At 54.3% G+C, this 27934-nt stretch overlaps 1 protein-coding gene across 7 annotated transcripts in view; it reads left to right on the forward strand.

The window, feature by feature from the left end:
- The first annotated feature begins 1931 nt into the window (after positions 1 to 1931).
- FAM167A (family with sequence similarity 167 member A) overlaps positions 1932 to 27934 on the forward strand; it is a 31078-nt gene continuing 5075 nt past the window's right edge. For 2 of the 7 annotated variants that reach the window (XR_008998525.1, XM_036889040.2), the window contains exons 1-3: positions 1932 to 2557; positions 8103 to 8196; positions 20124 to 20963. Coding sequence is in view for 6 of the 7 variants with exons in the window: in XM_036889040.2 (XP_036744935.2) it covers positions 20604 to 20963 (360 nt within the window). In the remaining variant the exon portion in view is untranslated. Of the gene's footprint in view, positions 2558 to 5131; positions 5490 to 8102; positions 8201 to 20123; positions 20964 to 27934 lie in introns of those variants that run through there. The other 5 variants (XM_057504548.1, XM_057504571.1, XM_057504597.1 and 2 more) reach the window with 5 other exon arrangements.

The following is a 27934-nucleotide window of genomic DNA, read 5'->3' on the forward strand; positions in this document are numbered from 1 at the left end:
ACTTAGACATTTGGTATGCCAGTCTTATTTACTTAGCATGAAATCATTAGCATTTTCCTGTGTCATCAAACATTTAAAGAAAAAATCTGTGCAGCTGCATTCTATCCCACGCTGGAGCTCTAACTTATTTGACCACTGCACTGTGGTTAGACGGTGGAGCTGAGACTCCTCCAGCAGAGACCTGGCCCTCTTTCCTCCCCTTCCTCTTCTCTCCTTGCTGACTCTCCTGGTCCTCAGCACCAGCCATCCTCCCACCCAGGCACATGCCGGGCAGAATGGGAGGCACAAGGGCGAGACCCCATGCTTCCCTGGACAGGCTGCCTGGCTGTGAAGACAGAAGACGATGTCCCCACAAGAAAGCAAAAGCAGGAGCCCCAGGCCACATGAGGGGCTAGGTGGGCGAAGATGGCAGAAAGCGTTCCCAGATGGGGTGAGACAGCTCCACCAAGGTGTCGGGGCACTTCTCACCCACTGGGGTCGGAATACGTGGGTGAGCAGTGGGTTAAACGCTCAGTGTGCAGCCCAGGGCCAGCCAGCCCGGGGGGATGGCAAGCCTGAGTCTGAACCCCCACCAGCCTATGGCCTTGGAGGGACATGGGTACTAATTAAATAACCTCACCAAACAAAGGTGAAATTAAAACTGATCCATGAAGAGTTGGTGGGGTGATGAGGGCATGTAACCTAGGAATCCCTCAGGAGGCACAAGTGTGGCCTGGGTGAAGGGCAGGGGTGCAGAAGGACCTGGAAGGATGTCTGTGTGGACGTCAGAGTATCAATGCAAGGCAGAGCTCAAGAGGGGCAGAGCCAGGGCGCATGTAGGTGGATGGCCAGGCTGGGTTTTAATCCTGGGGAACGGGAGCTGTTGGAGGGCTCTGAGCAGGAAGCCAGGAACGGATTTCCATTTTGAAGAGTCTGCTTTGTCTGGAGAGGAGGCTCCCGTGGGGAGGTGATGGAAGGGTCAAGAGCAGGTGCAAGATGGTCAGCAAGAGGCTGTTGCTGGAGCTGGGGCAAGATTGATGGTGCCCTGGGCAGGGTGGTGGCAGAGGGAGGGAAAGAAGTGGAAAGTTGTATCCATACTTAGGAACTAGAATCAAGAATTTGGGTCGATGCCGTCACTCTCCCAGACATCCCTGTCCATGTGCACTTGCTGGCTTAAACGCATTACCTGTTAGTACACAGAGGTGCTCATATTAGCAGGTGTCTGCTTAGACCAAGTTCCTTAGCAGATAGCCCGGTGCAGTGGGGAGGGAAGTGGGGCCCCACCCAGACCGGGAGTTGCATCAGGGAAATACGGGCACCAGGAGGTGGCACAAAGGGCTCACACATCTGCAGGGGCTGAGTCACCACAGTAAACAAGACCAGCCACTTACCCATGCCACCTGAGGCAAGTCACTTGGCAGCCCCAGGCGCCAGTATGGACTCTGTCCTCGGAGATAGTAATGTCTGCCCCGCACCCGGGTGCTGCTGGGAGGATGGCAGATTAGATAACTTTGAAAGGCTCTGCCAACCCCAAGCATCTAGGAAAGGAACTTGGCCTTGTGTTAGGCTGCCCAGAGAATGAGGCCAACTTCCAGTAATCAGCTGTGGGGGCAAGAGTCCCAGAAGGAGGCAGAGCACACCCCACTCCTGGATCTGGGCTGGAGCCCCTTGTCTGCAGTTAGGGCGCTCCTCAGGGCCAGGATGGACAGCCCTTGCTGCTGCCCCTGGATGCCTGGAGGCCGGGCGCCAGTGCATGAATTGGGTCTTCAGCGTAACATCTCTAGTGGTTGACGCAGCACAAGCATCACGTGCCATGAGACACCGTGTGGTTTGCGGAGCCAGCACGTGCTCCGGGACGGCCCCCTGGACACCTCCCAGCTGGCCCTGGAGACAGGCTGGGGAGTCTGTGTCTACGTAGCCTCTAGTTTCTGCTTAGCCTCTCTGAGCCTCAGTCTCCTCATCTGTGAGCTGGAGAAGCCCCTCTGCCCTGCCGTGACGGTGGGCCCGCCCTGGGCGCTCAGTTGGCAGTTTGAACTCGGGCTGCTTGTGGGTGGAGGGCCGGCTGGGCTGGAAGGCGCTTCTCCTGCCCCTTCCACGCAGGCAAACTGCTGACCGCGGCAAAGCCACGTTGCCGTGCTTGGGGGAAATCTGCCTTGGTTTGGGGTTTAATTTTTTTAAATGGCTGCTTGGGTTTGGTTTCGTCTGGGGTTTGGCAAGCGCGCGAGGTTTGCTCCCTGCGGCGGCGGCCGCTGTGGTTCTGGTCCGGCCGGGCGAGCAGCGAGCAGGGCGTTAGGACCCGGCTGCGCGCCCCGCACCCCGCGCGTCCCGGGTCCCCAGCCGCGCCGAGAGGCGTGAACGAGAGGCTGGCGGGGGGACCCGGACGGCGCGCTCACTGTGGAATGGCTCTGTCGTCGCCAGGCAACCGTCCTGACGCAACGAGAAGAAAAAAAAAAAAAAGAAGTCCCTTAAAACAGAATAGTGCTGAGAATTCGCGGGAGCGGGAGAGCCGGGAGGCCGCGTCGGGAGGAGGCGGGGACCTCAGCGACCCCCCTGGAAGGGCCTCCGCGAGCCCCCGAAGGTGGGTCCGGGCAGGGGAGGGGCTCGGCACGCGGTCCCCAGGGCCGGCGGTGGGGCTGGGGGAGCGCCCGGGTCGGCCGCCCCGCACGGGGGGGCAGGGTCCTGCCTCACCTGCTCCGGGGCTCCCTTCCCCAGGGAGCTGCGGTACAGCACGGCGGGGGCCCAGTTCCCACCGCCTGCCAGCCCCTTCCGGGCGGAGAGCTGGGTGGGGACCGGGGTGCACAGGCTGTGGATTGAGGACCCCCATCAGTCTCCCAGGTCTGCCCCAGACCCTGGTCGTCTGCAAGCCCACCCTATCCCCTCTACTTGGGGCTCAGTGACATGGAAGTCCCTGCCCCGAGGATGCCACCCGGAGCTCAGGAGAAGGGACCCAGGGCACTTGGGCCCCCGCGTGTTCCGAAGGGCTGAGAACCACGCCCACGAGGGCACCGGCAGCTCGGCCATGAGCTGGGCACCCGGGGCCCCTACATGAAGGCAGGAAGGCCTGCGGGCCCAGCAGGGGGCAGGGGTCTCTTCCCACCAAGTCAGGTTGGATGGTCTGCTTTTTTAAAAAACGTGTATTGCCTTTTCCTGCTTTCCATTCCCAGTTGTGTGTAGTCCCTCCTGAGGTCTGGGGGCGGGCTGGTTCCAGGTTAGTGGGCCACAGCTGCTGTCTTGAACCCACAGGCTTGTTCTCCCAAATTAAGTTTCCAACAGCTCCCAGCCATTCTTGGTGAATCCCCAGTGGTGAGCCCAAGTCCGCACCGACAGGGCGATTCCCGAAGTGCCCAGGGGGACGTGGCTCTGACGCCGCCTCCCTTCCCAGGCGCCAGAAACAGTCCCGCCGCCACCAGGTGCCCCACGGAGAGAGGAGCATGCCAGGCGAAGTTCTGGGGGAGGACAGTAGCCCAGGTGCCTCTAGCCTGACCGAGTCGGCTGGCTTCTGCGGGCGTGCTTTTAAGGGGCTCGGCAGAGCAGCCCAGAGCTGTACTTCGAGCAGATGAAGATGACAGCTCTTCTCTCCCGAGTGCATTTGCTGATCAGGCACTGCATGAAAATCCTTCATGTCCAGCGGCCATTCTGTCCTCACAGTCAGCCTTCGAGGGGACATTAGTTCTCCGTTTTGCCCCTGGGACACCAAAAGATTCAGTAACTTGGTGGCTAGTGAAAGAGCAGAGCAATTCAGCCTCCTGTGCCTGGCTCCGGAGACAGTGCTGTCACAGGAAGGCCACCTCAGGAGATCCGAGGAGAGAGGTCCAGAGGAGGGCGAAGCCAGTCACACCCAGAGATGATGAAAGCGTGTGGCAGGGCTAGTCCCGTGACCTAGGAATGTCCCTTGCCGTCTCGAGGGACCCTGTGGAACCAGGAAAGCCATTTCTTGTATCAGAAGCCTGAAAGGCTCTGCAGCTGGGCCTGGCTCGCTTCAACCCTGCTTGTCTGAAGTGGAGAGAAGGGTCCTCTCTCACCTCCCTTTTGCTCCTGGCCCTCCCAAAGAACTCCAACCTCTCAAGCACTTGCTCCCGTCTTTTCCTCCCAATTACACGCATGGATTTCCACCAAATTAACAGCCCTGCTTCCATACCTACCAGTTTGGCCTCCCTCCAAGAGGGACTCTAATTGGAAAGTAAGGCCCTGCCAAACCATTTGCTGAGACTTCCACAGAGCCCCAGGCCAACGGGGAAGAAGGCTCTAACTATTAAGGCCTTGCCTAACGTTTGTCAGTCTCCTCACAAGCTCCCTCAGTTTCCTCTGGGTAGATTTTGCTAGAGGAGAATCCCTGAGCCGTCCAGGGGCACCTGGGATTCACAGAACCTTCTGGGAGCGGAGCTTCTCCAGCACCAGCTTTGTGCTTGACTGGGGCGTTCAGCTGCATGCCAAGGTGGAGGGTGAATTATCATCTGAGCAGTTTGCTTCTTCATTTGCAGACTAGGGCTGAGGCGGGTGACACTCACTCGTTGTAAATCCGTTAGGATTAACCAGGAGGGTCCTGGGCGTGCAAATGCCTCTGGGGTTCAGACTGGGTGAACTGGAAGGAAGGAAGGTGAATTCCACAGCAGCCCTCCAAGGGTGCGGGGGTGCTGAGCAGAGGGTGGTGGGAGCAGAAAGGAGGTGACCGGAGGTAGGGGAGGGCTTTAGAAGGAATACTGGGACCAGCCTGTAGGGTCTGCGCTGCCGCAGAGGGTGAGGTTGCCAGCACGGGTTTGGAAGACGGCAAATGTCAGCTTCTCATGGTCAGGAGGGCTGCCCTGGTGCCCAGCAGCCCAGCGCTGCCCCGCCCAGAACCTCTCCCCAGCTTCTCTCTGGAGAGGTGTGTGTGGGAGAGAAAGGGTGACAAGGGGAAAGAAGCTCGCCCCAGAAGTCCCCTTTGAGCTCTGGGAGGGCAGCGGCTGCCTCCTGCCTGCAGTGCCCATCAGGGAAGGGCTCTGGCTCCAGCGGCAGAGGGCAGTGAGCGCCCCCACGTCAGGGCTCCTCCCACCAGGGCCCCTGCCCGGAAGCTACCACAGGGCCCTGGAGAGGCATGGGGGCTCACTTCCCCCAGGAGGCTGACTGAGCCCCTACTTCTCGAACATGATCTCTCCAGTATGGCCAGAATTTCCCTCAGGTAGTTCTTCAGTGTGGAAGCTGAGAATGGGTCCCCCAACTTCCTCACAGGGCTTGTCCCTCGGGACCTTGAAGGGAAGGCCCAGCTCGGAGCAGGGTTCCAGGTACGCTAGGGGCCCAGACAGCAGTCTCCACCCCAGCCCCGGTTTCAGGCTTCTTGAGGGCCGACCAGGATTTCCTCATTCCAGGAAGCCGGGAGAGCCTCTGCGTGTGGGCTGGGCACCTGGGCCCCGCAGGCCAGCTGGGGAACGCTCAGCGTGACGTGTACCCAGGAAGGTTCCAGATCAGGATCCGTGACTGGGAGGCCGCGTAGAGCCCTCCCCACCTCCAGCCAGTCCACCCTCAAACTGAAGGTGACACTATTTCCCTTGTCCTGCGATCATTTACATGTGCTGCGCCCTGGGGACCTGGAGATGCCATGTCTCTGTATTTGTCTGATGGCAGCCACTGAAAACTTACAGGAAGGTGAAGGCCAGCCTCCCCATCAGGGGGCGAATGAAGCAAGCCTTGGGCAAATTCTGCCACCTGTGCAGACATTTCTTGAACAATGGCTGATGTGCAAATGGGCCCTGCAGAGGCCACACAGCCTGTTTTGAGGGCGGGTGAAGTTGCATACACCTGTCTCTCCAGGTGCCCTGACCGTACCTTCCCCTGGATCTCACTAGATTCTTTCACCCAGCCCTTTCAGGGGTCAAGAGTGTCTCAAAATGTGTTTGGCCAACCCACATATCTTGAAAACCTCTTTTTACCAAGGAGAATGCATTCCTAACATTTACTCTGCTAGTTACCAAGCACCCGGCACTGAGGACAGGGACAGCAGAGGGACTTGCCCTGGCCGCTCTGGGCTCTGCAGGGGCTGCTGGCCAGGAGTGGGGAGGCCCAATAAGAGTGCACCCCTGTGGAATGCAGTTGGCTGCAGCTGAGCCTAATGACCCACACAGGTGCTTGCTGCGTCTGTGAAGCGTTTAAAGATCAGTGATAGACATGCTATTAAGGGAGCCTAAGACAATGGCTCTGCCCTCAGTGAGTGCAGAGTCCGGGCAGGTTGGCAGATTAAAAAAATGGACAATCTGAGTACTGGGCTGATGGCACGCTGGTGGTCTAGACATTCTGGGCACACAGATCTGCATGAGTTAACTTGCATAGCTTAGCAGCCATCTGCCTTTTGGTAGGCCAAGGAGAGGTCCAGCCACTGCTGTCGTGGGAGGGAGGTGCCAGTCCTGTTAGAGGTGTAATGAGAAATCACATGTAAGCTATCTTGTCAGATCCTCCCAGGACTTTAAGATAGATTCTATAAGGATCCCCACTTCATGGATGAGGAACCTGAGGCCTAGTGGGTTAAATCAATTACCCAGGGTCACGGAATTACTAGGAGCTGAGGCTGGGCTATCAACCCATGTCCACCAACACCCAGCCCTGCCGCACCCCTGACCTGCTCCAGGTTCCTTCCTCTGTGACTGTGAGTCAGACAGCTCAGCAGCCCAGCGACATTCAGCTTGAGCCAGCACAAGTGGGGTGCCTGAGCCAAATGTCCCCTCCAAGCCCCGGTGTGGACACACAGAGCTGAGCCTCGGATTCTGCAGGCAGCACAGGACATCACCAGCCAGGCGGCCAGGCACCCTGTGTCCTTAGGACAGGCCCTGCCCAAACACGGTGGACTCACAGGGACCTGCCACCCCTGAGATCTCAGCGCACCCAGACGGTCTGACAGTGAAGCATGGAGCACACCATGCAACTTCTTAGGGAAGTCATTTCGAAACTTTTGGGCTTTGAACTTGCAATACAGAGAAAATGCAGAGCCAATTATCAGAGCAAATTCCCATTGCAGCTGGACTTTGTTGATTCTGCTTATTTGACGTTGAAGCTGATTATCCTGCAGGTTTAGATCTGCCCTGCTGGGGGCTGAGACAAACCGCAGTTAGGAGACCCAGTGGTGGTTCGCATCCCACAGAGAAGGCTGTAGTATCCCTTAGCTGGGAAAGGTACACTGAAGTTTCATTCGACTGTGAAACGTTCCCTTTTCTTATAACCAGAAGGACACTCGCTCAAAATGTGTTCTACTTTTATCTCTGCACACCGTTTTAAGGGCTACTCTGTGCCCACTTTCTGTCCCTAATCCCCATTGCCACGGTCTTTGGTCCATGCGGTGCTGTGGTCGCATGTGGTGGTCATTGGGGTGGCAACAGGCTGTCTCAGCCCCCTCCCCAGGCATCTCTGTCTGCCAGCAGCCTGTGGAGAAGAGCCTCTCCTTCAGACTGCATTTCCCATGGTAATTTGCACACTCCCCTTCCCGTCCTCCACCGGACTCCTAGATTCTCAGGCACCTTTCTCCCTGCCTGTCACTGCTGAGCAGCCCTTTCCCAGGGCCTCGCAGCCTTGGAAGGGACACTGTGGCATAGACGCTGGGTGACCCAGCAGCCCCTCCCTGCAGCAGCCCCACACTTTCTCCTCCCTTTTCAGTGAGGCAATAAATTAGGACCCAGGGCCTCTCCCTCCACCAGCGGGGAAGCAAGACTCCTTGGCAATTTTCTCAGCAACTTCTTTCACTGGACAAAATGATGGGAAAGGTTTCCACATTCCAGCCTTGTGGCTGGAGGCCTGTGTCTGCTTGAAGCAGCCAGGGGCAGAATCCATTAATTATTCAGCATCGACCCAGCACTCTGAAAGTGCAGAGGTCTTAAGTGTTTTCACAGATCCTTGCCTCACAATAGCAAGTGAGACAAAGCAAGATTTCCCTGTATTCTATTCAAAAGAAGCTCCACTTGGAGTCAAAGGACAAATCCAAGCCCAGCCAGCCACACTGACGGAGCTGTGTGACCCCAGACAAGCCTGGTGACTGCTCTGGGTTGCTGTTTCTCTATGGCATAACTCTTCGGGAAGCCTCTCCTGCCCCAGCCATAGTGTATGGGGAAAACTTTATAACCTGCAGTACGAGTTCAAAATGTCTGTGACCACTCTTGTTCCAGGTGTGGAAACGGAAGCTTTGAATAACAAGTTGAGGTGCAGCCATTAGCCCCGGACATCCAAACCAGGCCTCACGGGGAGACACACCAGGGGAACGTGGGTAAGTGGGTTCCTCCGCCCGTCGCGCCCGTGGGTGGAGCTCTGTGACACAGTGACAACCCCACCGACCGGCTGCTGCGGTCTGGACACTGCGTGTGTTTGTGGGGAAGGAAGTGTAGAGGCCATGGCACCAAATCACACATTTTGCACGGGGAGAAGCCGAAGCTCTGAAAGGGGAAGTGAGTTGCCACAGTCACTGAAGGTGGGACGGGGACCCTGCACTGACTCCCAGGCTAGAGGCTCTTTGCCCTCCCACTCTGTCTGTCCCAAATGGTTGTCTCATTTCCATCTCCCAGCGGCAGGGCCAGCCCCCTGGGTGGGAGTCAGCCTGGGGCTTCCTGGAGCAAGAAAGCCAAGGGGAGCCGGGAGCACAGCCCGCTGGGACTCCCTGCACATTCTGAGCTCCGGGATGGGGCCTCACACCCATCTGCCTGTCCCCCGGTGCCGGCAGTCTCAGGCCCATGCACGGCAGCTGCCCCTGGGACTGGCCCAGGGCCACCACGTTCCCCAGCAGAAACAACAAGGGCCAGTGAGTTGCACTCTGTCCTGTGCCAGATGCTTCATTCAAGTTCCAGGAAGTCACATAGTTTGTCTGGGGAGTTTCACAGTCCCAAATGGCAGAACTGTCCTTCAGTTCAGGTCTCCTGGAGGCCAGGTGCTGCCCTGGGAGGAGGGAGAGCCCTAGACTGGGACAGAGACCCATGCGCGGCAGGAGCCTCGCTCCCCAGCATCGCGAAGGACTGCAGCCTGGGGGCTGCGTCTCCTCATCCTCACTGCCCAGATCATATTCCACAGGAAAACAGACCTTGCCATGAGAATATTTAAATGTTAGGACTTGCTCTGGGACTCCAGAACGCTGGGCTTTAAAGCACTGACATGCTGTAAAGCGCATTTCCCTGTCACTCTGCTACATATGAAGCCATCTGGGGACGTGGTCACAGTGGAGCTGGAAGACAGGCTGAAGTGGTTCCTCCATCACTGACCTGCATATGACCTTTAAGTAGGGGAAATACTGGTCCTGCCTCGGCATCATTTCAAGGGCGTTACCAGACATTGGCCCAGGGCCTGTCACACAGTGGCCACTGGGAAATGGTTCTCTCCCACTCTTCCTCTTGATCCCTAGAATTTCTGTATTCAGATAGAGAAAAAGTGGCATTTATATATTTCTTTCATTTGTACAGAAAATATGCGTTTAAATTAATTGTTTATGCCAAGCCAGTAGATTTTGAGAAGTATGGGGAAGATAGAGACAGACTGTGCTCTCCAAGATCTCACAGTCTACGTGGGCAGGTTACTCGGGCACCTTTTGATGGCAAGGGACCCCAGCTTAAATTAGCTCAAGTGAGAGAGAGTCTTGATAGGATAATCCGAGCTGGTCTCTGTGGAGGTGACATCCGAGCAGACATGAGGGAAGTGGGAGTGTGAGGGCTGAGGGCAGGGAGCACGACTTCGGACTCTTGGGAAAAATGACTGACTTTCCACAAGGCTCTGCTGCTGGGGGAGTGGTGCAGATAGCAAACGGAGGGCTTCCAGGAAGTGGAAAACGGTGGGTTCTCCTGATGGGCAGCATGTAGCCGCTGTGGGTATGCTGTCCTCGAGGTGTAGATGTGGGTGCATTTGCAGAAGACACCACAACCCTGATATCACCCAACTCCCCTCACCAGCATCCCCCACTACACCCCCAGAGCACACATGCAACAATAACACACACACACACACACACACACACACACACACACATGCTCACATGCACACAATGCCCCGCACAATCCACTCCACCACGCACACAGAATTGGTGCCAAGGGTCTGGTCTCTGCAAGATGTCATTCCCCCATCCCAGGCGCTCCCAACACCAGCTCTGGTCAGTACCCCCACATAAAGATGAGCCTGGAAAGATGATCTGTGAAGGGCCAGACCAGCGGGTGTGCCCGCCTGCTTTGATCACCATGGCAACCTCTGACTGGGAGAGAAAGCACACTTTCTGGCAGCTCCGTGAAGCTCCCGGGCCCCTGGGGGCAGCTCTGTGGGGCTCAGGGCCATGTCCCCTGGCCTCCCAGCCCTGTTGTTAGCACTCCTGCAAGTCGGCAGTGCACCCACTGGGATTTCCCAGCCTCCCTGCATGGCCAGAGGTTGGTCCTGAGTCTGGGCCCCGGGCTCTGCATTTAAGATAAACATGGGGGTTTTGTGATAAAACCCAGTCTCTGCTCTGCCTCCAGGCCCCGGGCCAGCAGACCTCTCACCCACCTGGGAAGGAAAAAGGGCTCAGCTCCTTTAGAAAAGGAAAGGAAGGGATTCAGGTGTTCAGGTGTGAGCTGTGGCCTGTGCCATCCTGAATTTTTTTAAGTTTATAAACTAAAAAAAAAAGCTGGCCCTTTCCCCCCGCACCTTGCTTCATCCTTGCTGGGGTTCTGCAGGGCGCACGCAGCTACAACCCCATTTTCAGGAGAGGGGCTGCTGAGAGGCAGGAGGTGGGCCTCACCCAGAAGTCAGGGCGGGTGCTTCAGTTCCCTCTCCTGCAGCTCCCCGACCCCCGCGGGCATTGTCTGGGGAGCAGGAAGCCGCAGCCCAGGGCCCCTGAGCCTAGGGAGTGATTCTCTGACGAGGGTTTTAGCCCCGTGATACACACAGCATGCTGAACAGAGGTGCCCCCGTTCGAGGAGGGACCCCATCCCACCCCATCCTGTCTCAGGAGTGTGACAGCCCACAGAGGGTAAGGTGCACGGGCAGAGGTAGCAGAAGGCACGGCAGCGGACACAGGCCAGAGGCACGCAGCCTGGGAGAGGCCTGCTGCTTGGTCTGGGTCCTGCGGGGGCACATTATGCAGTGATTGGCTGTGCTGTGGCCCCTGAAGGATCTGAACTCCATCAGAAAGCAGGTCTGGGGGGATGGGATGGGGTCTTAAGGGGCCATTCCTGCATTCACATCCCGTGTGCTGTCGGTGCCTGTTGCTTTGCTGCTGAGGCCATGGCTGGCCTCGGGGGTGGGCAGGGCCCCAGTCACATGTGCAAGGAGCCTGTGGCCCCTCTGGGTCCTAAAACCAGAGCATGTCAGTTTATGCACAAGGACCCGCAGGTGGCACTGCTGTTGGGAGGGGCAGTAAGTGTAAATCACACATGAGGAACCTGTTATTATGTCCTCATCAAGCACTGTAGTAGACTGTAAATTGGGAAACATAGCAACTCTGAATGCAAACCGATGCTTTAAAAGCTTTAGAGGACAGTAGTCATCCACCCTCAGAGGGGGCACTTTTTTGGTTCTCATGCTGTATTATGACACTGCTTGGTTCCCTCGCATTTCAGCCGGGGCTCTCGGTGTACGCAACAGGAAACCACGTTACGGGAGAGCGTTTGCAGAGTTGGCAGGACCCAGGGAAGGGAACAGGCAGACCCAGGGCAGGACAAAGAGCGCAGAGCAGGAGGCCCGTAAGTTAAATGATTTGTGGGAGCATAGCTCAACGGGTGCTAGACTCTCACCCACACAGCACCCCCAGACTCTTCTGGCACCAGACAGTGAGTTTTCCACACCAAACAATTCTCCATTTCTCCGCACACACTAACTGGGTGTGCTGCGATTTAACTCAAGGTTGATGCTATCGACCTGAAGTGAGCATCAGATCCCACAAGTGAAGGCTTCAGTCCCATAGACAGCCCCCCATCAGACGCCTGCTGTGAGCCCCAGGTCCGCCGGCCTCTTCACGTGTCACCGACCTGGAAGCCCACTGAACCCCTTCCGTTAGGGTTTTTATGGACGCCTCATGACATAGGCGTGATTGATTCAATCATTGGCTGTGGGTCATGAACTCAATCTCAGCCCTCCTCTCCTCCCCTGAGGTCTGGGGTGGGGCTGAAAGTTCCCACCCTCCAGTCACGTGGCTGGTTCTGCCCGCAGCCAGTCCCCATCCGGAGGGGCTTTCCAAAGTCACCTCATTAACATAAACTCAGGTGGGCTGAAAGGCCCTGGTTTTGTTATGATTAACAAAAGATACTCCTTTGGCCTTTAGCTCGAGCTATTTCAAGAACTGGGGACAAAAACCAGATATTATAATAAGAAATACTCCTCCTGCTCTGATCACTTAGGAAATCACAGGGTCTTAGGAGCTCTGTGTCAGCAAATGGGGACAAAGACCAAATATATATTTCTTATTCTCTAACAGTATAATGTTTGGCTAAGATGACGCCACCTCCCCTGCCCTTCACATCTGCCCTCAGGCCTCGATGTGGCCACAAGTGAATCCTAACCGTCTGTCCATCCAGGCCTCACACACCGCAGATTCAGAGGCAGGGCGTGGGCATCTGACTGGCCAAGCACAAGTCACGCGCTCGCAGCTGGTTGCCGGGGTCGGCCAGGAAGGAGAGGAGTGACCCTCCGGGTTCAGAGAAGAGGTGGCCCGCCTGCCTGCTGTCCCCCACCAAACGGGGAGCTCCCTGAAAGCAGGAAATGGCAAACAAATATCAACAACTATCCACCACGTTATTTTATATTCTTTGTCCAACACATGTTTATGTTGGTTACAAATGTCAGAAACTCAGTTCAAGGTAGTTTAAGCATAAAAAGAGAAAATATAAGCTAGATAATCAAGGTCAGGTGGGGTGGCTTCCAACAGGGCCTGACGAGGACCTCAAACCATCTTGTCTACTTGGCTCCGTTTGCCGGGTGACCCTCTCCCTTGGTGAGCCAGTTGGCCCCCAGCAGCCCCAGGCCATCATGGAACCTGGCCGGCTTCTGGATGGTTCTAGCACAGAAACCAAGGAGGGCTCTGATTGGCCCAGCGTGAGTCATGTGTCCACCCTGAGGTGACAGAGGGAACGTCAGCCCCATGTGAAGCACCCGGATGGGGAAATGCTCTTTCCAGAAGACGGAAGGGATGCTGGGGGGAAATCTCCTCATGATGCTGGGCACAGAGGAGGTCCCCAAGCTGTCCCTGCGGTGCTGGGTGCCCCAGCTCTCAGTCCTGGCACTTGGTACAGGGTGAGACTGTTCCTGTCTTTGCAGGGCCTGACCCATGCCTCCTGTGTCTGGAAGTCCACAGTCAGGGCAGGTGTCTTGAAAACAGGCGGGGAAGCTGCCATTGCAGGAAGCCCAGGTCCTGTCTGCATCTCTGAGCCTGTGCAGACCAGCTCAGACTTGGCAAACACAGGCTGGATGGGGTTAGAGGTGAGGGCAGGGGGGCCTGGGGGGTCCCTCATTCATGCCACAAATGTTTAAAACAGAAGTATGGTGTTAAGTGTTGGGGGTTCCAGGGTCCAAAGCCCTGTTCTCAGCCTCACGCAGAGCATAAAAGAGAACATCAAGGAAGTGTCTGGTAGAAATGGTCTGGCGTGAGAGGCCAGTACCCCGCTGGCTATGAGCCAGCCTGGAACCGGGCTGCAGGGGTGCACATCCCAGCTTCACCTTTGTTAGTTCCTTGACGTCAGGCAAGCTACTCAACATCTGTGTGCCTCAGTCTCCTCCTGTGCGTAATGGAGCAATGCCATTCCTTGCCTTGCAGGGCTGTTGTGCAGATTAAATGTACTAGGCCCTATACAGCTCTTAGAACAATGCCTGGCCTGGGGTGCCCTGAGTCAGCGTTAGTTAACATTCTTGCAATGACATAATTGTTTTCCCCATGGACTCTGGTTGCATACCGGCCACACACAGCTTGGGCAAGTCAAGGAAAACTTCCTGAAGGAGAAAATCCCTGGGAACTGAGGCGTAGAAGGGAGGGAATGGTGCCAGGCTGAGGGATCATCTTGTGCAAAGTCACCAGGGCACAAGAGAGTGTGGGTTCAGTGGGTGGAGAGTGCTGGAAAGATTGTGTATTCTGGAAAAGGAATGAAATGGTTCTAGTGAAGAACCCTGAGCTAGAAGCTACAGGCATGGACCTGTGCATCCAGAGGGAGAGGGTGGCTTTTGAGTTCCTTAGGAGAAGGAGGGCGATAGGGAGGGAGACATGCTGCCGGGAAATGGTCTCATGGGACCTGAACCCCTGTGAGAGAGAAGGGAGAGAGGGTTAGCACGGGTCAGCAGCTGCCTGCATCCTTCCCGCCTTCAGAGCCCGTCTAGGAAGTGGGTTTGAAAGCTGTCCAAGCAAACAGATTAGGTCATAATGCCGCGAGGTGTTGGCTGAAAGACTGAGCTGCGCCCACCTGGCTCCCCGCAGCCAGAGGAATTAGCTCATGGCTGCACAGCTTCTTTACGTCAGCCGCCACGGGCTGCAGCTGGCCGGGAGCGTGTTTGAACAGCAGTCCCCGTGTGCAGCGGGTCCACAGGGAACTGGCTTGTAGCTACTGCAAAGGGCTGACGCGCCCCTGGGCTTTGCCCTCTGCTGCAGGAATTTCGTGTTGCCCTGCAGCGCGGTGGCCTGCCTGGCGGGGCACGCCTGGGCCTGGTGGGATTATACTCACTCTGGCCTTGTTTTTCTGGTTGCCCTGTGTCCCAGGCCTGTCAGCAGCCGTTGGCTTCCCTCTTCAGCCTCTCTGCCTCTGCAAATCCCGAAGTAAGAGGAAATGTGCTCCCTGGCAGCAGGAGTTAGGATTGGATGTAAAGAACGCCTGTTTGCCCAGGTGGAGGAGGGCTCTTCCTCCCAGGACCTGCACCCCTACGTCCCTGCTGTGTCCCTGCTGCCCTTCCAGCCCAGGAGGCTGTTCAATGCTGGCCCGTGCTGCCCTGCACCCAGCTGGCCCCTCTCTGCCAGCTCAGGCTGGGTCCAGCTCACTGCCCACTAAGTCAGCACCCCTGGAGTGACCTGCATGTGTGACCTTCCAGCTCAGCTCCCAGGCCCAGCTGGAGGGGAGGGGAGAACCCTGCAGGGGCAGGGGGAGGGTTGCTCTTGGGCACCAGAGCATCCAGACAGGCAGCACTCCCTGGAACACTGATGTGGGGGAACAGATCCCGTTTCAGCAGATCTTCACCAACCAGGTGCACTGGGGCAATCTCAGGCACCAGCCCTGCCTGCTGCCTGTGACCGTGCTTCCTGAAGTGGCCAGTCCCTGAGACCCTGAGACCCATGCCCCACACATGCCTTGATAACTTAGATTACCCTCAGGTGGGTAAAGCTCTTTACAGTTGGCAGAGAGCTTTCATGTACAAGATTCCAGCTGGTCTTCACAGCCTCTTTGGGAGGAAGATGAGGTGGGAAGTACCATTCCTCAGATTAGGAAACTGAGGCCAGAAGGAGTGGGCTGAGCCCTGGCACTCAGCTTGCTGGTAGCAGATGGGGGCTGAAACTGGGCGTTGGGCCTGGCCCTCGCTCTCACCGTGTAGCTAACACTCCATCAAACCTGGTTCATCCCTGGGACCCCAAACTGTGGGCAGTAGTGCTTAAACTGTGAGTTGGGAGGGAAGGGGGTGGGGTATCGAGTGTCATTCTTACATGCTGGCCTTCTGTCCCCGTCCTGTGGCAACCCTGCTGCTCAGGGACTGAGGAAAATGCAGGTAAGACCTGAAAATTTGGGGAGAGGTGTGGTCAAGTGGCTTCATCTCAGGTGGCTTCCAGGAAAGGATGTAAGGGTGCAGAGATTGGCTCAGGCCCCTCAGCTGGCCAGGGACCAACAGGATGGCTGCTCGGTGCAGGGAATCTTCCTTGTGGTATGACTGATGTAGCACTGGTAGGTCTCCTCATCTTAAGAATATTTTTTGAAATATGACTTTGTCTGGACAACGTATAAGACTAGCAGACACCATGTTAAGGGCTGGATATTTGTTTCCTTATCTAATCCTGACAGTTGCCTGTGAAATCAGTGTCATTACTCCCAGGGCCAGCTTCGTGAGTGAGGGACCCAGGCAGTCCTAGACAGCCCTATGCTAGGGTTAATGCTCTGATGTTACCATCTTGAAATTCTTAGTACTTTTGAATGAAGAGCCCTGCATTTTCATTTTGCACCAAGCCCAGCAACTTATGTAGCCGTTCCTGGTTATCCCCACTTCCTAGAAGAGGATGCGGAAGTGCAGAGTGGAAGACATGCCCAATATCACAGAACTGGATGTCCCTGGGGGTCTAACCCCACAGCCCACCACTTCTGGAGTAGAAAAAGGAGGCCTGCAAGAATCAGAAGGCTCTGCCCAAATCCCACTGCCAACACCTGCCTGTGGCCATGGATGGCTCCCTTCACCCCTCTCAGCCTCAATGACCTCATTTGTGAAACGGGGTTATCCTGCCTGCTCCTCAGGGCTACTCTGAGGCTCCAGTGACACAATATGCACATTAGTGCTTTCATACACCCCCTAAAGCTCAGCAGGTCAAAGGAGCATCAATATCTGACTCATAATGCGCTGGCGCTCCTGTTCATGCTTCCACATATTCACAGGCCTTCTCTGAAATGATTTAGAAACTGCAAATGAAAATAGACTTCCCTTGGTTATGTATTAATTGTCCACATAGGTGTTAGTTTGTTTCTGCGCTCTCTATTCTGTTCCATTGAGCTATGTGTCTGTTTTTGTGCCAACACTATATTGTTTTGATCACTGTAGCTTTGTCGGATAGCTTGAAATCAGGGTGCATGATAACTCCAGCTTTACACTTCTTTCTTGAGACCGCTTTGGCAATTTGGGGTCTTTTGTGGTTCCATACAAATTTTAGGGTTACTTGTTTTAGTTCTATGAAAAATGCCACTGGTATTTTGATAGAGATTGCATTGAATCTGTAGATTGTTTGAGATAGTGTGGGCATTTTAATAATATTAAATCTTCCAATCCATGAACATGGTATATCTTTCCATTTATTTGTGTCATCTTCAATTTCTTTCATCAAAACCTTATAGCATTCAGCATGTAGGTCTTCCATTTCCTTGGTTAAATTTATTCCTAAATTTATTTTATTCCTTTTGATGCAATCATAAATGGGACTGTTTTCTTAATTTCTCTTTCTACTAGTTCAGTATTAGTATACAGGAAGGCAACAGATTTTCGTATATTCATTTTGTATCCTGCATCTTTACTGAATTCATTTATTAATTCTAACAGCTTTTTGTTGGAATCCTTAGGGTTTTTTATGTATAGTATCATGTCATCTGCAAATAGTGACTGTTTTACTTCTTTGCTATCAACTTGGATGCCTTTTCTTTCTTTTTCTTGTCTAATTGCCATGGCTAGGACTTCAGTATTCAATGGATAAAAGCAGTGAGAGGGAGCATCCTTGTCTTTTTCCTGAAAAGCTTTCAGCTTTTCACTATTGAGTGTGATATTAGCTGTGGGTTTGTCTTATATGGCTTTTATTATGTTGAGGTATGTTCCTTCTACATACACTTCATTGAGAGTTGTTGTCATGAATTGATGTTGAATTTTGTCAGATGCTTTTTCTGCATCTTTTGAGATGATCATATGGTTTTTATCTGTATTTTAGTTAATATAGGGTATCATATTGACTGCTTTGTGGATATTGAACACTTCTTGCATTCCTGGAATGAATCTACCTGGCCATAGTGAATGATCCTTTTAATGTATTTTTTAATTTGGTTTGCTAAGATAATACTGCTAATTTATACCCACTAATGTACACACACACACACACACACACACACACACACATATGAGAAAAACATACACACACATATTTGCTAATACACACACACACACACACACACACACACACACACTCAAACACATATGAGAAAAAAAGAAACTCCCCCTAGCCATGGAGGCAGACACTTAAAGTCATCAAGTCATAGCCATTTCCCACCTCCAAAGTTAAGACCCTTCTCTAACAGGGTCTCCCTCCAGCCATAAATGGTCCTGCCCTCTGCAGAGGGTGAGCCGCTGGGGGAAAGGAGGGCAGCCGGACTTCCCATCAGCCTCATCTGCTCACAGAACTACAGTAGAGAGGGCACTGTTCATGGAGTGTCTGATCCTCTTCAAAAAGCTTCTCTGTAAATAATCAAAGTGACCCTGTTTGTGGGAAGGTTCTGTAGGGTAAAGCTCCCCCCAAGGCTCACTTAAAGCAGACTCTGGCAGCTCAGCAGAGGTGAGGGCACCTGGGAAGGGCCCCAGAAAGTGGCTAATAGTTCTTTAGATTCGGAAACATTCTAAAGAATTTTGTGTGACTGTGAGACTGCACACAAAGACCCCCCCATGAGAACAACCCAGATTTGCAGAGCATGTGAAGCCTACAGAGAATGCATTAGAACATTAGCTCTGTCAATCCCCAAAACCTAGGAGGCTGTGTTATTGCTCCTTTTTCACAGGCAAAGAAACTGAAGTTCAGCAAGGCTGACAGCACCTCCAGCTAGGTCACCTGATTCCAAGTCTAGTGTTTCTATCTCAAGATCAGTGTTTCTCAACACTGGACGCTCACTCAGATCACTTGGGGAGCTTAAAAATAAGCTGATGTCTGAGTCCCTCCCAGATTAAACCCTGGGAGTGGGGCCTGGGAATCCACGTTTGCAGAAATTCCTCAGGGGATTCTCATCTGCATGGCTGGAGATGATGACTAGGTTTCTATGCCATCAATTGGGGTGGAATATTCCTTCTCCTTCCTCAGGGATGCCCCCAAGCCGGCGCCAGGCTCAGAGCAGAGGGAAAGCAGCTAGAATTCCTCTAGTCAGGTCCCCTTACAGGCAGGGCTTATAGCAACTGTCCAGAAAGACAGCAACCTCTGCTCTCCTTGAGTGAAGAAAGGGCGGACAGAGAACCCCATTGCCTCTCTGGGTGGCCCAGCCTGTGTTTTGATTTTGGCCCCCTCCCAATTCTCTGCTACCTCTGATGCCTACCCACCAACACCCTGTGCCCTGCTCCCATCACCCCAGATAAGCAACCACAGCTGTTGGCTTCAGATTTTCCCTTGCAGAGATCTTTTTAGGCAATTCAAGTCAATAAAAATCTCTCCCTTCCCTTCCTTTTCACACTAAGGGTGCTGTACTCTCCAGACTGCGAACATCTCAGGTTTTTCTTCCTGTAAGTTTTATCTGGACATCACTTCATATCAGTTTATTCTTTCTCTTGCTGCGTGCCCTCAGCATAGATTTTCAAAACTCACCCCAAAAACCAAGGCCTTCTCTCCCTGATCCAAGTCAGATGTATCCTGCTCTGAAGTGCCCACGGCCACTTGCCTGGGCCCTGTGGGTGCAGGAACAAGAAGGCTTGGAGGCCAGGTGACTGGGGCCTGATTCTAACTCAGAAAAGGACTTGTCTACCCTGCTCTCTGACGTTATGGGGCCAGAGCAGTTCCAACCTGCTCCCTAGAGGTGGGAGGCCAAAGCAGGTCAGAGCTGCAGCCCTCACCTGGGAGGCATGGCTATGCGGGTGTTTAGCTGAATGTGAGACCCATCTTTCCAGAACAGTGAGTCATAAGCCTCTCTTATGGTTAACAATTCACCTCGGTGAGGGTGGCTCTTTCCTGGGCTGCCGTGGGTTTATCTGCTGCCTCCTCTGAAGAGATGAGGTAAGGTGTTGTTCTTGGAGAAGCTGAGGGTGTGTGGTCAGACCCTGAAGAGCCAGTGCCTAAGGAGGGGACTCCGATGGCCAGGGCGGGACGGACTCCGAGGTGTCTGGACCCAGCCACACATCTGCACCTGCAGGGACCCCCAGGGAGCTGCTGCTCACGGGGGAGACCTGAGCCCCCAGAATCGGTGTGGGCTGGTCCTTGCCAATCGCTGGGAATTCTTGGCTGAGCCATTCAAACCCTTGGAGAGTCAGGTTCCTTGCATGTACAATGGGAACAAAACTACAGACTTGCAGTGAGACCACAGAGGTGGACTCATTTCATAAATGGTAAAACGCTATACAAAGTATTGAATTATTATTAACTTGTCTGCTTCAAGTTAAGATGTTGAAATTGCCTCACTTTTAGTCCTGAACAAGCATTTAGCAGCCAAAACGCTATACAAAGTATTGAATTATTATTAACTTGTCTGCTTCAAGTTAAGGTGTTGAAATTGCCTCACTTTTAGTCCTGAACAAGCATTTAGCAGCCCTGCCACTGAATCTCTCTGAGCCTCAGTTTTCCCTCCTAGGGAGCTCTGGAGCCCTTGTGCAAGGGGAGGGCTTCGTGCTGACATCATTCGCATCCTTCCCGCAGGGTGAGCGCCAGCCAGCAGCCCTCACTACCCGCCCTTCCCTGCGAGGGGGGAGCTCCGTCCTGCTTCCCCTCCAGTTTTTCATCTGCCTACACCTCCAGGACTGATAGATCGTCTTGGCAAAGCTGCCCCCAAAGATTCCTGCTAACACTTGTCTGTTCCTGCCTTTTGCAAAGCGTGGTACCTACAGGACTCCGGGAAGAATCTTTAACCCTGACCTCCACAGCGGCTCCAGAGGGCACTCCGTGAGGCTTGTGCGACGTCCCTCAGCTCCTGGAGCTGCCCACGTCCCCGGCGATGTCCCCAGGAGCCCCAGCCCCAGCTGGATGAGCCCCGGGCAGCGTGGGACCCGACCTTCCTGCCTGCCAAGACTCCCCCCGTCATCTCCCATGTCTGGCTGCCCGGGCAAACTCTAGAATGTCTGTACCCCAGATCCAAGTAGAAGAAGTCGGGGGTGGAGAAGAAGGAGCAGCCCCCCCACCTGATGACCACCTCCGGAGCTTGAAGGCCCTCACGGAGAAACTGAGGCTGGAAACCCGCAGGCCCTCCTACCTGGAATGGCAGGCCAGGCTGGAGGAGCAGACGTGGCCCTTCCCCAGGCCAGCTGCCGAGCAGGGTGGGCGTGGGGAGGAGGAGCCCCTGCGCCCCCAGCGTGAGCCCAAGCAGCACCGCCCACTTAATGGGAGTGCCCTCCGGGCAGACGGACCCCAGGCCACTGGCAAGCTGGAAGGCTTTGAAAGTATCGATGAAGCTCTAGCCTGGCTCAGGAAGGAACTGGTAAGTGGCTATCCCTACAAGAATCCCCGGGAAAGGTGCCATCCTCTCTCTCCGTCTCTCTCTGCCTCCATCTCTCTCATCTGTCTCATCCCCCTAACCCCTCCCAACTGCACATTCATCATTTTCCCACTAAATCAAGGACAGACCTCATTACTGTGTGGTTACCCGGGATCCATGTGTCAGTCAGCCCCCGATTGCAGGTACCTGCAGAGGAAGCAGGTGTTGCCCATGAGATCCTGAGCTGTGCTTGGACCCAGACATCAGTAGTTCTTAAAGCTCCCAGGGGCTCCCAAAGTGCAACCGAGGCTGAGAGCCATCACCACACACCTATGGGCCACGCTCGTTTTCCTCGCCAAGCCATTGCAAGCCAGCAGCACGAGTGCCTGGCCACAGTGTGCTGGTGGGGGGCAGGTGGGCCAGGGCCAGGACAACCGTGGGCAGTGCCTAGAGAATACCCCATAGGCAGAGAAGAGCACTGATTGTCAGGACTACCTTGGCTGCCAAAGGCTGTCTTCATTAAGGGCATGTCTGCATTATGACTAATGCTTTCTATTTGCATATTTTCCATCCTCCCTGTCACTTCTCTATGCTACTGGGGTGGGTAATGATAGTAGCAATAACAATACTGAGAGGTGTCAGGAATTGTCTAATGGTGCCAGATGCTTCTCATGTGTTACTACCTCTTCTGACTGTCCCCTCACCTTCCTGTCAACCCCATTCTACAGATGAGGAAGCTGAGGCTCAGAGAGGAATGCATGAGAGGGGAGAAAGGTGAACGGGGGCCCATCTGGCTGCATATCCCACTCTCTCCTTAGCTGCCAACTATATAGTATCTTCCTAAGGCAATTGATTTTGTGATTTCTAGAAATGTAAACTGACAGATGCCAGCAGTGAACAGAATGAGTGGGGGTTGGGCAGAGGGAGAAACGAGATTGAATGGCTCTTCCAGGATTGCTGTTACTCATCTTACAGATGAGTAAACCGAGGCTCAGAGAAGTCAAACGACCTGCCTAGGGTTGTAATGCTAGTAAGAGGCAAAGCCCGAGCCTGAACTCAGTCTTCACCCTTGAGAGCAGACAGCACTGGGGAGAGAGGCAGGAGTCGGGGCAAGACAGGGGCCCTCCGGCACAGGGCCCTGGGCCACGCTGAGTGAGCAACAGCAGGGGCAGAGTGATGCTCCAGCAATCCCTCCAGCTGCAGGGGGACAAATCTCGTAAAGCAATGACTTAAACCCTAATGTGCATACAGATCACCGAGCTCTCTTGTTAGGTGAAGATTCTGATCCTATAGGTCTGGGAGGCGGTCCCTGATTCCAAATTTCCAGCACTCTCCAAGCTCGTGTTCTACTGCTGGTCCACAGACCAAGATTTGAGAGTCAAGGCCTGAAAGGTAGGCAAGACTGGGGCCAGGGAACCAAAAGAGGACCCTGGAGGGGAGCCCCAGGGATCCCCAAGCCTGCCCCATGACCCCTGTCTCTGCCATCACTGCCCTTAGGGCTTGGGCTCCCTGAGAATAAAGTCACAGCACCCCACACTGAGTTTCGAAGAACCAAATTCACTCCAAACAGTGTCTGAGGCCAGCAGCAGCCCAAAGCAGTCTGGCCGGCTGGCAGGCCACCGTGAACGTGCGGTTCTGCCCGTGCAGAGGTTAATCAGTAGCAGAGCAACCTGCAAAATCCTCTGATGCAGTGGAAAGCAGAGAGTTCAACCTTGAGCAACCTGTTCTGCCATTTTGAAGTCTTAGTCAGAACATTAAAGTTCCTTCATTGTTTTCCTAATTCATCATCTGTTAACTCACTGAAGGGGTCATTAAAACCCAACCTATTTTTTTTAACCCAATAAAAGTGGTTTCAAATAATCTTTGTTTTGTTTTAAGCCCAAAATCAAGTCTTGTCACTACCTGGGCAGGCCTCTCTGCCGGTTTGTTAGGTTCATGTGCAAATTTGTCTTTTCTCCTGATGTGGCCACAGAAACAGAATAAAAATCTGTAATTCTGTCAGCCATGTGGCTGTTTTACCCACAAGATATGATGCCAAATGCCCAAGTTGAAGGAAGTCTGGGTCGGTCGTGGGTCTGTGCCCAGTAGAGGGCAGGCCCTGCCCAGTTGAGCTCTCTGACGGTTGCAGGCTCTCCCAGAAGCGCTGGCTAAAACTAGCAAGGCGTTATGGTCAATGCTGGCTCTTCAGAAACAGGCGGTGCTGGGTCTGGAATCTAGTCCATCACCTGCCTCCTGCGAGGCCAGTTCAAAGGCAGAGACTTGAACTCAGGGATTCAGGGACTGCCTGAATCTTGTCTTATTTTCAAGGCAAGAAAGGACCCCGTGGCCAGCTCCAGCTCCCCCCCACCGCCTCAGCTCTCACCGCAGGGAAAATGACAGCTACTCACACCCCCAGGACCTGCACACAGGGTGACACAGGGAGGTGGAGATGCTCAGACCCCACTGGCGCTGCTCCTCCCAGAGAAAAAGAAGGCCTGACCTCGGCCTTTGAGTATTCAGAACACGTGTCCCCATCTGGCTCTGGCTGGCAGCGCTGCCATGTCTGCACCGGGCAGCTTCCAGCCACCTGACCCCTCCGGGATGAGGCCTGGCCTCACTGTTTGCAGGAGACTCACCCACAGCCCTACGAAGTGACCCTGGTGCAACCTGCTTCTTCCGTTGCCAGCTCACAGCCTCCAGCTTCCCCCTTCAGGGAGCACCCCCCCACCCAGGTGGCTGAGAGGCCCCGGGAGTGAGCAGTGCTCCAGGAAGGGGTGAACCAGCAAGGACACAACCCTGGCAGAGGGGCTCTCAGCCCTCGGCTGAGTCTGGAATCCAGAACATTTCCCAAGCCTCTTCCTATGCTTGGCCCCAGGGCTTGAACACAAGGGAAAAGGGAACCCCCTCTGTCTTCTCTCTTCAGTCCTGCTAAAATGTTTTCCTTGCCAACCTGAGGGATAAAGAACAGGGAGAAATCTTCTGCTTGGCCTGTGTGGTGCCAAAACTAAAAACAAAAGAAAACATTCCCAGCTTCCTAAGGGGCTGTCTTTGTGATGAGAATTCCTGGGCCTCAACAGATACTTTCCTTTTAGTTTCATGCAGGTGTTTGATCCCTGTAGACAGGGCCCCCACATGGTGCTTATGCCTGTTAGAAAAAGAGAAAAGGAGCCTGGCAGTTTTTAATAAATATATGGCTGGCCATGGAGTGAGCAATAGACCAGACCAGGCCTCTGCCGGCCCCTCTACAGCTAGCAGCTTGGTTTGAACCACTCCTGGATTAACCCTCTTTCCTGTGCCGCCTGCCTGGCAAGCACATGCTTGGCGTGTTCAGACCACAAAGACGTCACATCACCTGCCCAGAGCCGCTCAGCCCACTGGGGGCTGATCCCGACCCTGTCCATTTGGGCTGCTATGCAGGCGGAGGCTTGTGAACAACAGGCGGTTATTTCTCAGGAATGGTGGCTGCTTGTCTAGGGCCAGGGTGCCGGCAGGGTCAGGGGAGGGCTGCCTTCTGGGTCACAGGCTTCTTGCCTGTCCTCACCTGGTGGAGGGGGTGAGGGAGCTCTCTGGGGCGTCCTTTATAAGGGCACTGATCCCACTTGTGGGGCTGCACCCTCATGACCTCAGCCCCTCCCACAGGCCCACCTCCTAACCCCCCAGGCATGAGGGCTTCAATGCATGAACATGCGGGGTACAAACATTCAGCCCAAAGCAGGCTGGGATCCAGAGCCTCTGGGGACAGACCTGGGGACCTTCAGGATGCCTCTCCCCATGCTACCCAAAGGCCAGCCTCACCTGGGAAGACGGCAGTTTGGCCCAGGATGTTCCAAGTTTGAACATCAAAAACCTTATCATACACGCAGGGCTTGACCCATGCCACAAGGATGGCGAGTCCCTGGCAGGGCTGAACGCACCCTGCTCTGTGCCCTGGCTGTGGGGCTCTGCTCCGACCTTCCCGCCCAGCACAGCCTCTCAGAAGGGCCCGGCCAGGCAGAAGAGTCGTCTCCTGGCCAGGGGATGAAGCCACGGTGCGCTCCTGCCCATCACACCCAGGCCGGCAGCTTTCAGGAGAGCCCGGGACCGCCAGGCGCTGCGAATCTGACAGCTCCGGGGACCTCATGTGGAATCATACAGTATTGGTCCTTTTGAGGCGGGCTTATTTCACTTGTACAATGTCCTCCAGGTTCATGTATGTTGTACCACGTGTCAGAATTTCCTTTCTTCTTAAGGTGGAATAACACTCATTTGCACACGTAGACCATTCTGCTTATCCACTCACCGTCCACAGACACTGGGGCGCTCCCGCCTCTGGGCTGCTGTGAACACAGGTGCCCATATCTATGTGAGACCCTCTGACCATTCATGTGAGTATATTCCCGGAAGTGGGATTGCCGGATCCTGTGGCAATTCTATGCTTAGTTTTTTGAGGAACCGCCATCCTGTTTTCCAGTCACTTTACTGCAGGCTTAGTTTTTATCCACTGTCCCCCATCGTCCCACTCAGAGGCAGGAAACAGCCCTAATTCCCCAGGAAATCCTAGTGCCCCGCCACACGTGACCCACAACACGTGGCTGAAAAGACCTACAGCAAACCACACACATTAGACATTCCTGATCTCAAACACGCGTTGGCAACAGCCAAGCATCAGCCGCTAGCACAGCTATTGAGGCCACCGGCCCGACCTTCCGCCACGGCTCCGTGGGCTTTCCCACCTGGCAGAAACCCACCCCTGCACCACAGGGTGCTGGCAGCCGGGCACGGGGCCTGTCTTCCCCTTTCACCAAGTGCTGTGCCTAACTGCAGGGGGGCGGGAGTCCAGGCCGCCACTCTGAGAATCCAGACCGTGTTTTTATCCCATGGCACAGCAGGCCCCCTGGGAGGGGACTGGAAAACCCTGCCGCTGAACTTCCACCAGGAGCCCGTTAAACCCACCAAGGGCCAGGGTTTTAGGGCCAGCATCTCAGTCTTTTCAATGAAGTCCTAAGCCCGGAGGCTCTGGCCGGTTTGCACATTCTCATCTTGGCCTGGAGAGAAAGGACTTAAATAGCGAAACTTTTACACTCATTTAACTGACACTGTTCAGCTCAGCCAACGTACTTTATACAATTTGCTTCTCACAGTCCTTGGGATACACATTATCCCTTTCCTGCAGATGAAGAGAGAGAAGTTCAAGGAGCGTCAGTGACTTGCTCGAAGCCGCAAGCTAGTGAGGAGCATGGGGCTCAGCTTGGACCCAGATTTTGCCCCAGAGCCGTGGGTGTGTCACTGTCACTGTCCCTGGGCCCCACCTACCACCACGTGGGCAGGAGCCAGGGAGAGGCCCCCAGCTCACTTCGATGGGCGCCCATGTGATCCTGGCTGCTGACTCTGGACAGGTGCCCACCTCTGGCTTCCTGTTCCATAAAACAGATCAAAATGCCTGTCATCTAGAGTTGTGGGGAGATGCAGTGAACACACATGCAAATGCATGGGACTGTCTGCGTTGCAGGAGACGGGGACGAGTTGTTATTGCCTCCCGGTGTGTCTCTGGCAGAGGAGACAGAAATAGGAGGGAGACCCCAGCCCAGCCCAGACCCTGCTCCCTGCAGCCCCTTCACAGCCCTCTGCACCTTCTCAGGCCTGCCATTCTTCTGACTAGCTCTAAACAGGACCAGCAAAGACATAAAAATTGCTGAAAGTGTTTAATTTATAAAAAGCCCCTTAGCTGTAAGAACCTTGAGGACATGATGCTAAACGACAAGCCAATCACAAAAGGACAAACACTGGATGAGTCCACTGACACGAGGTCCTGAGAGCAGCGAGACTCAGAGAGCAAGTAGAATGGGGGTCTCCAGGGGCTGGGGCAGGTGGGGTGGGGAGTCCATGTTTCACGGGGACACAGTGTCAGTTTGGGAAGATGAAGGTGTGGAGATGGATGGGGTGACGGCTGGCCGGCAGCATGAATGGACTTAATGCCCCTGAACTGGGAACATACAATGGTTAAGATGGTAAATTTTTGTTATGTGTCTTTTATCACAGTGAAAAAAGATTCTGTAAAGGAAAAGCCTCTTAGTCCTGCACATTTTGCCCAGGTTTCTTTGGAGGCTCTGGGAACTTGTTTTTGAATGGATTTGGTTTGATTGCTGAGTTTCTTCTTCAGTGGGGCCTCAGGTTAGTACTTAAGGCACAAAATCATCCTCAGAAAATCCCAGAGGGCCCGTGGAGGAGGTGAAGCCAGGCCAACACCTCGAGTTTTCCTTGGAGTGCTGGAACAAACACTGTTCCTTTGAGTATCCAGAGTGGTTGTTGATTTACACTGAGGGGTAATAACAAAACAGATATACTGAGCAACTCCTAGGTCGGGAGGCTCCCACTGAGATACCCTCATAACCAAGGCCTGATGAGGAAACCGTGGCTCCTTAGCCCCTCCTCTGTTCCCTTGGGGCACAAACCAGTAAAACAGCCAGGGCCAGCAGCCCTGCTAGAGGAGGGATTCTGTTTTCTTCTTTCCATTTTGCAGAGTTAATAAATCCCAGTTGAGTGGGTGTGTGAGGTGGCTCCACTAATGTGGCCTTTGTCCAGTCAAAGGAAACAGGACGTGTGCCTTACTATCACCCCTCTTTCCAGCCAACTCTGATGGGTCTTAAACCCTAAATTGCTCTCTGACCTTTGATGGGATTTATCAGCTATAGGAAAATAGTCCCTTTCTCCCCCACACCAGTTACCCCTGCAGGCTGCATCTCACAGATGTTCCCAGACACCTACTCAAACCTGAGATGTCCTAACTTTAAAGGATCTTTTCAGACTGAAGATCCAATTCCTGAGGCCAAAGTTCAAATGGAAACCATAGGGTCCTTAGCTTTCAAAAAGATCTGTCTTCAAATTACAGAATACCACAGAGAGGTGGTTTGAGCAACATTCGCAGGAGACCATTTTAAATGAACCCGTGGGTGTGAGCTGGCACTGTCCTCAGACAGGTCTGACCACCGTCTTCCTCAGGAGGGTGTTAGGCAGCA

The sequence above is a fragment of the Manis pentadactyla genome, chromosome 1 (assembly GCF_030020395.1).
Source record: "Manis pentadactyla isolate mManPen7 chromosome 1, mManPen7.hap1, whole genome shotgun sequence".
NCBI classification, from domain to species: domain Eukaryota; kingdom Metazoa; phylum Chordata; class Mammalia; order Pholidota; family Manidae; genus Manis; species Manis pentadactyla.